Below are 13,514 nucleotides of genomic sequence, written 5' to 3'. Positions count from 1 at the left end.
CATATGCATCTTGACTAGATGAAACTATTAAGTAATTATAGAAATGCATTCTAAACCTGTTCATTGTAGGAAAGCATCAATCTGTATGTTTTTGGTTCTTCTAGAGTTCATGTTCAAAACAGTCAACTTTTTGGTTCTTTAAGTGTTCATGTGTGTGCAAGAAGTTTACATACTTCCTACCTGAATTAAAACAAAAAACCCAGGCAAACAAAACATGCTTGTCGTGCCACATTTTAGTGAGCTAAAATATATCTTTTTTTATGCTGATCTTTGTTGCTTTTTGCACTTTTCCAATTGATTGCAATGCACCTTGGTATGGTAAACTGTAAAGTCTGCAGATGACAACCATTGATTGATTTATTTATTTACTTATTATATTTTATTTCTTGGAAAATGAATATGCTGCCTCTCCAGAGATCTACCAGAAGATGGACAATCTTGAGCTGACTGCAAAGAGCCTTCCTTTGTTCTGCTGATGACTAGACATGGGCATGGAACAAAAAAAATAATATGAACCACAAACCACGGAACTGGACCAGTTACAAACCAGTTCGTGGTTTGTGGGGTTTAAATGCCCCTTTCTGGCCTTAACAGCGGCAGAGGAAGGGGCATTTAACAGTTTAAAGGGCCTTTCCCTGCCTTGAGAGCAGCAGGTCCCTTTACACTGCCCAAACCCCAGCCCCCTACCCCCCCAGCCCTAGCCCTAGCCCCAGCACCACACTTACCATATCCTGCAGCGCAGTCCTTCCTCTCCTCCCAGGAGGGGCAAGAAGGCCATTTTTGGCCTCTTTCACCGCCCTGGGGGCCTGCAGGGTGACGGAAGAGGCTGAAAACGGCCTTCTTGCCCTTCAGATGGCTGCTGCGGGGGTCATTTGAGAGGCAGGGAAGCCAAAAACGGCCTTCTCGCCCCTCAAATGGCTGCTGTGGTGGCCATTTGAGGGGCAGGGAAGCCGAAAGTGGCCTCCCTGCTCCTCAAATGGCCCCCGCAGCAGCCATTTGAAGGGCAGGAAGGCCGCTTTTGGCTTCCCTGCCCCTCAAATGGCCGCTGCAGCAGCCATTTGAAGGGCAGGAAGGCCATTTTCAGACTCTTCTGTTGCCCTGCAGGCCCCCATGGTGGCAGAAGAGGCCAAAAATGACCTTCCCATCCCTCCTGGGAGGAGAAGAAAGGACGCTGCACTGCAGGATAAGGTAAATGTGGGGCTGGGGTTGGGAAATTGCCATTTAAATTGCCCTGTAAATATGACCCAACGAACCAGCATGGAAAGGAGCTTCCACAAACCCTAGTTCGCAACCCCCGAACCGGCCTGGTTCGTGGGTTTTTTTGGGTCGTAGTTAGGTTTGTGCCCATCTCTACTGATGACAATGTTTACTGATCACTTGCAAATTAGGAAATAAGAGTTTCAGGCTTCAGGGATAGAGTTTAGTAAACTTTGGTCAGTTATCTGCATAACAAAAGAATTATCAATCAGGAAAAGTGTGCAGTAGAAAAAAAGCAGCTTCTTGAATCATGTTGTTATAATATAGCTCTATTATCCTTATAAAAATGCCTTCCTGATTTAGAGGCAGTCCTTTTTATTGCTACTTCACAAATTGCATAGCAAAGTTTGGCCATTTAAATCAGGTTTCTACAAAAAAACTCAGTGACTTGTGGTTTAAATTAAGTCTTCAGGCGCTCTTGTACTTCTCGTGGTAAAGGGACTATATTGATGACTTTGCCCTTCTCAGTTATTCTGGGACGTATAGTCTATGGAATATATAATTATCCACACTGTCCTTTTAGTAGAAAAAGGTGTTTCTTTACAGTTAGTTCTTTGTTTACTGCTTGGAATGATGACTAGACCTTCCATCTGAGGGAACTCACCCATGTTCCAATGTTGGGAGGCTTTCCCCCCCTCCAAATTGTCACTGGGGAAGTATAAACCCAACAGTACAAGGCTCTCTTCAAGAGGTAGTTGGAAAAAGTCTAATGAAAATACAAAAACTAAAATCTTCCTGGGTTAATTGCAACAGGATAAACTAACTTCTGTGGCTGTAATAAACCTTCTGCACTTTAGCCAATAGCAGCTGGAATATTTCAGTCAGTTGATTCTGAATTGTTTGAGAAAAAGCTTCAGCCATGTACTGTTCCCTGCAGCTTCATTCTGTATCCTAAAATATTCCTTCAGAGAAGCAAAGACGTATTTCCTCAAATAATCTCTGTTTGCTCACTTCTGGTGAAGCCCCTTTTATTCCTTTGCTGACTGTGGGGCAACTCAAGATAGAAATGGAAATTATGCCATTTGCACAGGAAATTAGGCCATCCCGGCCAGTGGCAATAGCAACCTGTACCACTAGTTAGGCCCTTGCCATAGTTAATGTTTGCATGTTGTAATTTAATAAAGCTGCCCATTTTACATCCCAAATACTGTGTCTGCCTTTCATTCCGACTGAGGGGGCAAAAAGCTGTAAAGCAGAGCAGCTTAACACATGTGTTTATTATACACTGCTCATGAAAGAACCTATTTACTATACGGACTGCCATTAATAATTAGGTATAAATGGGATTATGCTCTTTTCAGTTTCTAGCCACTTGATAACAGAAACTCTGAGATCTGCATTTTTTTAAAAAAGCAGCAGCTCCCTTCCCAGTTGTTTAGAAGCTTTTAAATAGCCATTGTTGCATTTTATTGGGGCCAAGCGGAGAGTCTGTAACTTGAAACCTGCATAAATGGCAGGGAGCCTTTACAAGACTTTTAACCCATAAAAATATGTTGCTGTAGGGATGTGTGTGGATTTGAATTAAGGTTGCCAACTTTGATTTGGGAAATTCCTGGAGATTTGGGGGTGTGGCCTGGGGAAGATGGAGTTTGGGGAAGGCAGGAAACTCAGGGCGGTGTGGTGCCATGGAGTCCACCCTCTGAAACTGCCATTTCCTCTAAGGGAACTGATCTCTATGGTCTGGAGATTAACAGTTACTCTGAAAGAATTCTCAGCCTCATAATGTAAACTCATATTGATGTTTGAAAGATCATTGTGAAAATGATTATTTAAGCACAACTGCCTTGCAAGAAAGACTCTAGCATGTTATATTGTATGAAATGCACACCCTGCATTCTGAATAGAATCTTTCATTTCTGTTGCAGGCAATTAGCACTAAAACATGGGGGAGAGGGTTGTAATTCCAGTTCTGCAACTTTTACATTTGATTTCTAAATCATGTGAATAGTTTGACTTCATTCACTAGTAAGATGTAAACATCCAAAAGGCATCATACCAAATAACCTACAGCATCCTGTTTTGTGAGGGTGCACACCTCATCCTTATGAAAGACCACCTCTGCTGTAGATTCCACAGCAATTAGCATTCAAAAGCAGACTGCCTCTAAACCTGTAGCTAGCATGACTACTAGACACTGATCAAGCTGTCCTCCATGAGCCTTGTTCCTTTCAAAGGGACCTAAACATAGGAAAGTAGACCATTGCTCTACACTACATCTTGAGGAAGCAATTTTCATACATTAATAGTGTGTTGGTGAAGTTGTTCTGGTTTTTGTCTATCATGAATCTACTTCCAATTTTTTGGGGGGAGGGGGGGAATTTGAGCCTTTTTGTAGAAAATACATTGTTAAAACATAGGAGCAGCTCAGTATGTTACATAGCACTCCTGATTCTGATACTTATTTTAGGACAAATACAAACTAAAATCCAACCCACAGTGACAGAGAGCAGATATGTTATAGCGGTTAAAAACTGAATTAGGCTTGAGCACTCCTGTCCTGATTTCAAATTTCCACTCAGCCATTGTCAAGGGTTGTAATCTCCCTTAGTCTTGTCACAAATCATCACACTGCTTAAAACATATAAATATGTTTATTTAGCAAGTAAAAAGGAATAAAGTTTTTAAAATTCTAGGACAGCCTCAAGCAGGTTAAAAATCAAGAAAAAACAAAGCAATCTTTCTTTCTAAAGCATAGGTGATATTTCTATCTAGGCACACAGCAAATACTTGAGTTGTAGCATGGGCTTTCTCATCGGTCAGCTCAGCATAAAAGTATAAGCAAACAGGCACGCAGACCAACATAATAAACCTGAATAATCTGGAAGTTTTCTGTCCCATTGAAAAGGGAATCTAGAAACTGGAAAGGAAGACAAGATTATATATTTCTTCTGTTCTAAAACATCTGGGGAATAAATGCTTTTACCTTGGTAATTTGGACACCTTTCTCTACTGGGGATGTGTGTTTATAGTGAATACTTGTGTATTCTTCCATTAGCTTTTATGTATATGGTTCTTTTACTGAAGGTTCACTTGTTGCTGATTTTTTTTTAAACAGTAAAACTTCCAGGACTCAGAACTTATGTGGATCCGCATACATACGAAGATCCCAATCAAGCTGTCCATGAGTTCGCGAAGGAGCTAGATGCTACTAGTATTGCCATTGACAAAGTGGTTGGAGCAGGTAAAGATTCTTATGCTGTGAGTCACTGCCCATTTCAGTGTAGAAACTGTATTTGGACCTTTCAGATGCAAACATTTTGCATCAGAAAACTTTCTGCAAGTATCAAGCAGTTATTGAAAGATTTTTGTCTGCATGCTGAGTTGAGTAAAATCATTTTGACTGATAGATCTGGTTACTGCGATCATCCTCCTTTTCCCAGGCAAAACACCTTACAGATATTAGTAAGGTAACTTGTGTTCTTTGGTACTGCTTGTTCTAGAGAAACGTTTTCATTTGTAAATTTGTGCTGTATCAAAATCTTCATCCCTAGTTTTAAAAGTTCCTCTTAACTGAGAACAAGTAGGAAGGGGGAGGGGAAGCCAAATGCTTTCTAAACTGCACCCAAGATCCTTAGTTTTGCAAATGTCCCAACTGGCTGAAGTCAAAGGATTGGCCAGAAGATTTTCTGCTAAAAGCTTACCCTTGTAGGTGTTGGGGGAACTAAAATGCCAGAGTGGATTTTCCTGGAACCTTCAGGAAAAGTCTTTCTGACCTGCACCTTTGGACCTGCCCAATGGATGGGAAAAGGGAGAGAATAAAACCTCCAGGCATGGGGAAGTGGGTCCATTTGGCTGATCTGAGCTGGAAGTTGAAGGATCTGAGAGCTGGCTCCTTGCAGGTGGCCATGTGGAGGTTTGAGAGGCCTAAGCCAGGAGTACAAGGTATGATGAATTCTCAGTAAACTGGAACTTTCTAAGACAGAGATTCTGCTTTAACAGAAGATCTAAATTAGGCACATACAAAGGGAAGGACAGAGGAATTGTTTTTATACATTCCTTTTGAGGTCCCTTGCTTATTTTGATGTTGCGCTTAAAGGTGTGTGAACATTTTTCTTTTCCTTTTATATTTTGTTTATTCTTAAATACTTGTAGCTGTTCTCTGTACCACATAGATGTCCACTGCTCAACCACACTATTTAAAACAGAATATGGTCTGTTGGCATTTGGTTGATCCCCCAGTGGTGCACAAGTGCAAAACGCAGTCCCTTCAATAGCCAGGTGACTGGGTACAAGGCAGGTTTCATAGTGACAAGCTTGCACAAGGGAACAGGGAGCCACGACCCTCCCCATGGGCAATTCCCACAAAGGCTAAGTGATAGTAACAGGTACTAAAAAGAAAGAACGAAAGCCCACTGAGGGTTGGGGGAGCACCAGCAGCAGCTTCAAGGAGGTCACCTGAGCCTAGTACACAGCCTCATTGTAGTTAGGACTGGAGTGCAGAGAGGTGAGCAGAAACAAAGCAGTAGTCCTGTGTGAGTATGAAGCCTCATGCTAGACCATGTATGAAACTTGTTTAAGGTGTTCATGTTGCATCAGCATTACTGATGCAGCTCCTCCTGATTTGTGAACCTTCTTTAGAAGATTTCTTGGTCATATGGTTTTTTTTTAAATGCTCATCAACTTTTCAATTTCCTCTTAGTTGTTAGTGTTCCTGACCTTAAAGGCTTTGTTGAATTTTCACCTGTGCACTAGAATCTGAGCTGATGCCTGAGATTCCTTTAGGTTACCAAGCAGCCATCACACTGCAATAATCTTTGCTCATTGGATTGATTTTTTTTAACAATAGCATTTGAGTTACTCATGTAATAGCAAAAAGACATTCTGATATATTATTAATTATCTGAACTATAAAGAAATGCTTGAGTACAAGTTTGTTGCACCACATGAAACACAGACTATATGTCAGATGATTGTGCAGCAGGAGCTTTGTGAACTGTATTAAAATCTCAAAGGTTCAAACATTTGTTTTGGAACCCTAGGAGTGCCATTAAAATAGTGTAACTGAAGAATAACTTCAGAAGCAACAGATCCCAGAAAAGCAGCTATATTAGTCTGTTGTTACAAAAAAAGGTCCTTTGCAAATTTATTTTGCATAATATAGAGCTTGTGGCATTTGCTGGCTGAAGTCTACTTCATTTGTTTATTCATTCATTTCACTTATATCAACATCTTACTCCATGTTATCCACTCATTGTAAAATTCTGGAATAACTTTTTCTGCATAAAATACGGAATCAATAATGAAACGCATAAAAAATATACTTGACGCACAAAGAAAAATGTGTGAGTCTTAAACAGGTTCTAATAAATCCATATTGGTTAATAAATAATAGCTTACTTCATAGCAACTGGCATTCCAATAATAGCAAAAGAGGTCATTTTTTCCCACTCATGGATTTTTTTTCATTTTGCCCCACAAGAGTGCAGTGTTCTCCATCATCTTCAGTCCAAGCAGGGAATAGCACACACTCACTGGCTACAGTTCTTTGTCACTTGAAACGGAGAGAATAAGATTGATAACACATTTAGGAGCAAGTGGTGAGGCTGCTAGCAGATCCCCCAGAATGTCTTGTTCTGCACTGATTAATTTCTCAGGTACGATGTAAGCTCCTTAGGGCTGCCTATTCTCTGCAAGAGATACAGAATCTATTCTAACCATCCTTGTCAATTCTAACCATCACTGCTAATTTCTCAACAGCTGTATACATTTTTAAGTTAATTGTAAAATATATGTTAATAAGTCTTTTAAAAAGCTCTAAAATGTTTTAAAAGCATTTAGAAATTAATTAAAATTATACTTTAACCAATACCTCATAATGGGTACCGCAGATCAGTTGACATACACCAGCAATGTAAAGTGTTGTGCGCTCTCATCCTCTTGGAGAAGAGTGACAAGTGGAGTGACTCAGGGATTGATCCTAGGACCAGTTTTGTTCAACATTTGGATGAAGGAATATTATTATTATTAAATTTGCAGATAATATTAAATTGGGAGGGGTAGCAAATATGGTAGAAGATGGTCAGGATGATCTTGACAGGATGGGAAACTGGGCTAAAACAAATACAATGAATTTCAACAGAGATAAATGTAAAGTTCTGCATTTAGGCAGGAAAAATCAGATGCATAATTATAGAATGATGGGGGTTTGTTTTCCATTGCCCCAGGTCAGACGAGAACCGGTGGATTGAAATTAAATCAAAGGAGTTTTCACTAAACATTACAAAGAACTTCCTGACAGAGTGGTCCCTCAGTGGAAGAGGCTTCCTCAGGAGGTGGTGGACTCTCCTTCTTTTGAGGTTTTAAAGCAGAGGCTAGATGGCCACCTGATGACAGCAATGCTGATTCTGTGAATATAGGAGGATCATCAGAGGGAGGGCAGGAAGGGTTTCATCAGTGCTTAGTTTTTGTGGCCCTTTCTTACATGACCAGGGTAGTGTCGATCACCACTTTGGGGTCAGGAAGCAATTTTCTCCAGGCTAGTTTGGCTAGGGATCCTGGAGGTGTTTGGATTGTTTGGATTTGCAACAGAGATTCCATTCTTCCTACCTCCACTTCCTACTCCACTGCAGTCCACTCACTAGAGGCAAAAGCAAACAAAGATGTTTTAAAATACATTTTATATTTCAGGTGTCTTTTCAAAATAGTCCCAAGGTCACAAACAATTAAAATAAGCATTTCCCTCAGCATTTTAGAAGGGCACCAAAATATTGGCACGTATTAGGTTTGATTATCATTCCTCATTTCTGATTGTCTGCTTTTAGTCATTAATGGTGTCAATGGAATGTTTTGTACTGGCCTCTTAAAATAATCACTGATGTAATTTCTTTTTGCCAACTCCAGTTCCTAACTGCTAGCACAATTGTCACAGCAAAAGGTGGAGTTTTAGTGTTTCTATATACTAGGACTGCCAGGCAACTCACTATGGTGGGAGGTGTCCCACCTGCAGTATCATTTGCCTGCTGGAGATGTAGCAAGAGAATTTAAAAAACACAGAAAGAGGGATGGAGACATCAGCTGTCACAACATCACTTCCAGCTAAAGCCCAGAAGTTATATAAGATAGCTCTAAGAATTGCCATAAAATGTGTAGTAAAACCACAGAGTTTCCAGTGATTCATAGAGCTTCCCTATGTTACTTCCAGGTTTTACCTAGAAGTGACACTTCGATGTAGCTGATGTTGTTTCCCTACCTACAACCTTCCTGCCTGTTGCTAGAGAACTATGAGCAGAGCTTTGCTCAGGGATTGGATCTTTGCCTTTTTTCTCTTCTTGATCTATCCCTCAGATCCTCCTAGAAAACTGCACCTCATTTTGGATTATCCTTGGAAATGGCATGAGATGTGAAAAACCTTAAGTAGATGTGAAAAAAACTTGAGGGAGGTGGTGTTTAATTTAAAAGATATATATACCCTGTGTGTTAGAGTAGATATCTTGACCAGCAGAGGGAGCTGCAAAAAGTACTGTATTTCGTCAGTAAGGAACTGGAAATTTAGCTTTTGGTCCCAGGTCGAAAAACTAAGGGAGGAGTTATATTGCATTGTTTATTAAATGTCCCAGCTGGAGATCGTATTGACTTATACTTTGTAATGCACCTTGAATCACAGTGAGAAACACAGATTATAAATAATGTAAATAATAAGACAATTGTTAATAGTTTGTTCCACAGTTGTTTGCTATCAAGCCTGAGTTAATGGAGCTAGGGCTCTGTTGAATAGACCATCAAACCACTGTCCTTCCATAAAATCAAAGTTGAAATCCCACCCACACCAGAATAATGGCCCTTTGCTGAGTCAGAAATAAGATAGTGTGCAACATATTAGAAACTATATCTTATATTCTTACACTGTCTATAAGAGGCCGTGGCAATCAGCCCCAGAGTTCCACCTGTCTCCAGAGCTCTGAACCATTTGTGAGAATTCTGCCCAAAGGAGCCCCAGAGACTGGCCAGCCAATCAGAATCTCTAGAACTTCACTGAATGTGAGGCAAAGTGAGCCACCACAATTTAAATAAGGAGAAGTGATATATTTTCCTTTAGACAGGTATATTACAGCCTTGGATAAGGGCATAAGCTGAGTTAGGCCTTTTATTTCAGGCTTTTAGTTAGGATTAAGAAGGATAGGGTAAGATAGGAATCTTTTTAAAAAAAATTAAATAAGCACCTTGTGAAGGGTTCATCTCAAATCTAACTTTTATTATAATGTCTCTGAGGCTAGTCTTTGAACATTTAAAAGAGTTGCTTAGTACTTGAATAGAAGCAATAGCTGTGTTAAAAAGGAGCAAAAGAACCTTGAATGTTGAGGAGCCCTGTCTTGGGAAAAGGTCATAATTTCCCTCTCAGCATCTGTGTTCTTAACTTAGGCTCAGATTCAACAAGTCAACTCCCAGTGGGGAGGGGGGGCATAATCTCTGGGGAGTGGAGTGTGAACCAGTTGTCCATTTGTCTTATTATTTATTCTACGCAAAACCTCTAACTGTTTCTGCAACATTTCCTGTATATAAACCTTTGGCTGTTGTTCTGTTCCATCTGTATGCTGTCTGTCAAGTCGAAATAGCTGTGGGAAAAGGGTTTCTAATCACCCCAGTATTAAATGCAACATTATTAGGGTTGGTACACACTACCATCCAGTTAATAAAAGCTTATGTGCCTTCCCCTCTATTGATATTGTGGTGGCTGAGGTTTGAACAGAAGGAAAGTAGAGGCCAGAGTGCAGGGGAAATAGGACAGCATTCAGTCTGGGGACACTTTGTCTCATAATTTCCCCTTTCACCTCTCCCATCGGCTCCTTCCCATTCACACCAGGGCTACAGCCCAAATTATATCAATAACGGACTAAGCTGTGAAGTCATAAAATACAATAAACCACTTAACAGCTAGTTGCTAACCATTGCAAGGCCTGCAGAATTTGTAACCCACCAATAAAAATGCACCCAACTGCTATTAGTTATGGCAGTCTGCCAGGTGCCTGTGAACATCTCTATTTTGTAGACCCAAGAAGAACAGGAGTTGTATTGGGATTCTGGTGGATTCAGTATATTGCCTCCTGGGACACAAGTCATATAGGCCTGATGTACATGAATCTGTAATCTGTTTTTTCCACTGAATGTTTGATTAACAATTTCTTATAAATGCCACTCATGGCCTTCCTTGGCCATCAGCTTTTGAAGGTGCTGTGATAACAATGCGGGGTATTTACCTCTTGTGTGCATGCCAAGCTCACATGCACTCCTGCACTTCCCTGTCACACCAGACAATGACATCATTTTCCAGTCCAATGAAGGTGCAATGGATGTTCTGAAACCCAGTTAAGTAAAAAACACCCCCAATCAGGTGATTTTTACTGAACCAGACTTTAGTGTGACTCACAGCTCTCCCATGGTACTGAAAAACTTAGGAGATGCAGGGCATATTAGAGCCCAATTCCATTAAAATTGCCTCCAAATGGGAAATTTTTATTGAAGTGGGCTTCAGTGTTACCCGCAGCTCCCCTATCACACTGGAAAATGGAGAAGCCATGGGGCAAGCTGAAGTCCAGTTCAGTAAAAATTGCCTGTTTGGAACTGGGCTTCAGTACACCCTGCAGCTTCGCCATCGCCCCCACCCTAGGCAGGGATGGTATGCTTTCATTCTTACTTGAATGAAAATATACAAAACATTCTTTGCTTAATTCTAGTCTTTCATCCTGCATTTCTATAGCCTAGCAGGGATGGATTACCTAATTCTCATTAATGAGAGGTTCGGTACAGAATGTTTAAGACTCACAAAGCTCACACAAGGTATTTGTCTTATATGAACAGGAAACAGACAATCAGGGAGGGCCCTGTGCATTGTGCAGTTGTGATTTAAAGCATATCCAAGAGTGGAAGCAATAACATCTCAAGCTCATCTGTGTGCAAATTCTCAACACAATACAATTGATAGAGGCAGCAAGTGCCTAAATTAATAGAAATATCACTATCCCCTGAACAGATTTAAATCATGTAAAGTTGTTCCAGTAATATATACCTACATCATTCAGTTCTTGTGCAGTCTAAATTGAAAACAAAGTTCTATCATGTGTGCATATGATTTGCAGTGAAATTAAAGCCTTATGTTTTTCAAGGAGAGCTATTGGTGACCTTTATTTGGAAAACTCAGAAATCATGTGCCTAGCTGGGATCACGCAATCTACTTTTAAAAATATTTTTACAACTATTACTCTCTAGTTCTTCTGAGTAGTACTTTGTAGTGGTAGTGGTAATAATGGTGGTAGTAAAAGCAGAGGAGCAGTTGTCATCATTGTCATATTTCTTTTTTCTTGTATATATTCACAAATGATTCATGATTTCCATTTTACAGACAGAGACTTGAAAATGAGAGCTAATAGCTTCTCATCTTGAAAATGAGAGCTAACAGCTTCTCTACCTTAATGAATGAGCAAAAGTATGACTGAATGGGACTTTCCAGTACTCTAACCATTGAACATCACTGATTTTGCCTCTGATTCTATTTATTTCATGCATTCGTTTAGGCAGTCTTCCTCATATGTGGCCAAAGTTGCCATGGAAATTGAGAATGGGGTTTAGAAAATCAGGTGCCCACTAATGGAAGTGATTGGTAGTAAATAAAAGGATAGACAACAGAAAGTACTTCACAAAAAGCCTGATTAAATCATATGATTCATATAATGATACAAGATGGGACCAATAGCTGTAGACAAGTTTAATAACAACAACAACAACAACAATAACATTTGATTTATATATTGCCCTTCAGGACAACTTAATGCCCACTCAGAGCAGTATACAAAGTATATCATTATTATCTCCACAAGAAAAAACACCCTGTGAGGTGGGTGGGGTTGAGAGAGCTCCTAGAAGCTGTGACTGACCCAAGGTCACCCAACTGGCTTCAAGTAGAGCAGTGGGGAATCAAACCCGGCTCGCCAGATTAGAGTCCTGCGCTCTTAACCACTACATCAAACTGGCTCTAAACTGGTTTAAAACATACAATTCACATTTGATCAAAAGGGGGAGTAACATTATATGTTGTTTCTACTCCCCCTTTTCCTGTGTTGCATTGTCTCTGGGCATGTCATATGAATAGGGTTAATATGCCACTGAATATAAGTTGCTAGGAGGTAACAATGTGTGAGGGGTGTTGTCTTCATGACCTGCTTGAAAACTTCACAGAGGTACATGATTGGCCACTATAAGAAATAGATGCAGAATAAGATTAATCCTTAGTCTGATCAAGAAAAGCAATTTTTACATTAATTACCCATCACCCATAAAATATTGTAATTATGCATGAAATTACTTACGTAGCTCGTTGAGTTTGAGTTCTTCATCCATTTGACAACAGCAGCTGATGGGCAAGGCTTGGCCAAATAACAGGACGAAAATTTATTTATTTACTTCATTTATAATCTGCCTTTCAATTTTTCTTCTTCATTTATATTCCACTTCTCTAACCAATAAGGACCAAAAGAAGCTTACACTGTACTTCTCTCCAGCATTTTGTCTTCATTACAACCCTGTGAGGTAGGTTAGGCTGAAAGTGTGTGACTTGCACAATGTCACCCAGCAAGCAGTATTATCCAGTGATTATACAGTATTATAATTGTGGTTATAACCACTATATAGTACTGCTTTTCTCCCCATTGGGAACCAAAGCAGTTTAGATGATTTTCCTCTCTTTTATCCTCACAACAATCTATGAGGTAGGTCAGGCAGGTCAGGCTGAGTGGATATTTGAACCCTGATCTTCCCAGTGCAAAACTCTAACCACTATGCTACACTAGTTCTCTGCATGGTGAAGTAATGAGCATTTATAAGGAAAATGGCTCTTGCTATTCCCATACTTCCAGTACTACAGCATGGAAGGTTAGTGTCTGCAAGGGATGCTCAGAGGTGGCTTGCCATTGACCACCACTGCATAGCAAACCTGGACTTCGTTGATGATCCCACATCTAAGTACTAACTAGAGTGACCTTGTTTAGTTTCTAAGATATGATGAGATCAGGCTTGGCACAATTACAAGCCTAGTTTTATTTTAGATTATTAATCAACATAGGAGCCCCATGGTGCAGAGTGGTAAACTGCAGTACTGCAGCCCAAGCTCCGCTCACAACCTGAGTTTGATCCTGACAGAAGCCAGGTTTAGGTATCCAGCTCAAGGCTGACTCAGCCTTCCATCCTTCTGAGGTTGGTACCCAGTTTTATGGGGGTAAAGTGTAGATGACTGGGGAAGGCAATGGCAAACCACCCCATAACAAAAA

The 13,514-nt window shown here is 40.2% G+C and overlaps 1 protein-coding gene across 1 annotated transcript in view; it reads left to right on the top strand.

The window, feature by feature from the left end:
* The window catches only part of EPHA3 (EPH receptor A3), a 383,392-nt gene that overhangs the window by 289,716 nt on the left and 80,162 nt on the right, over positions 1 to 13,514 (top strand). The window contains exon 10 of the mRNA XM_054973438.1: positions 4,313 to 4,438. Within this exon, the coding sequence (XP_054829413.1) occupies positions 4,313 to 4,438 (126 nt within the window). The remainder of the gene's footprint in view (positions 1 to 4,312; positions 4,439 to 13,514) is intronic.

The sequence above is a fragment of the Eublepharis macularius genome, chromosome 3 (assembly GCF_028583425.1).
Source record: "Eublepharis macularius isolate TG4126 chromosome 3, MPM_Emac_v1.0, whole genome shotgun sequence".
In the NCBI taxonomy this organism is placed as follows: domain Eukaryota; kingdom Metazoa; phylum Chordata; class Lepidosauria; order Squamata; family Eublepharidae; genus Eublepharis; species Eublepharis macularius.
The sequence above is the reverse complement of the archived record's forward strand: the minus strand, read 5'-3'. Positions and strand labels throughout refer to the sequence as shown.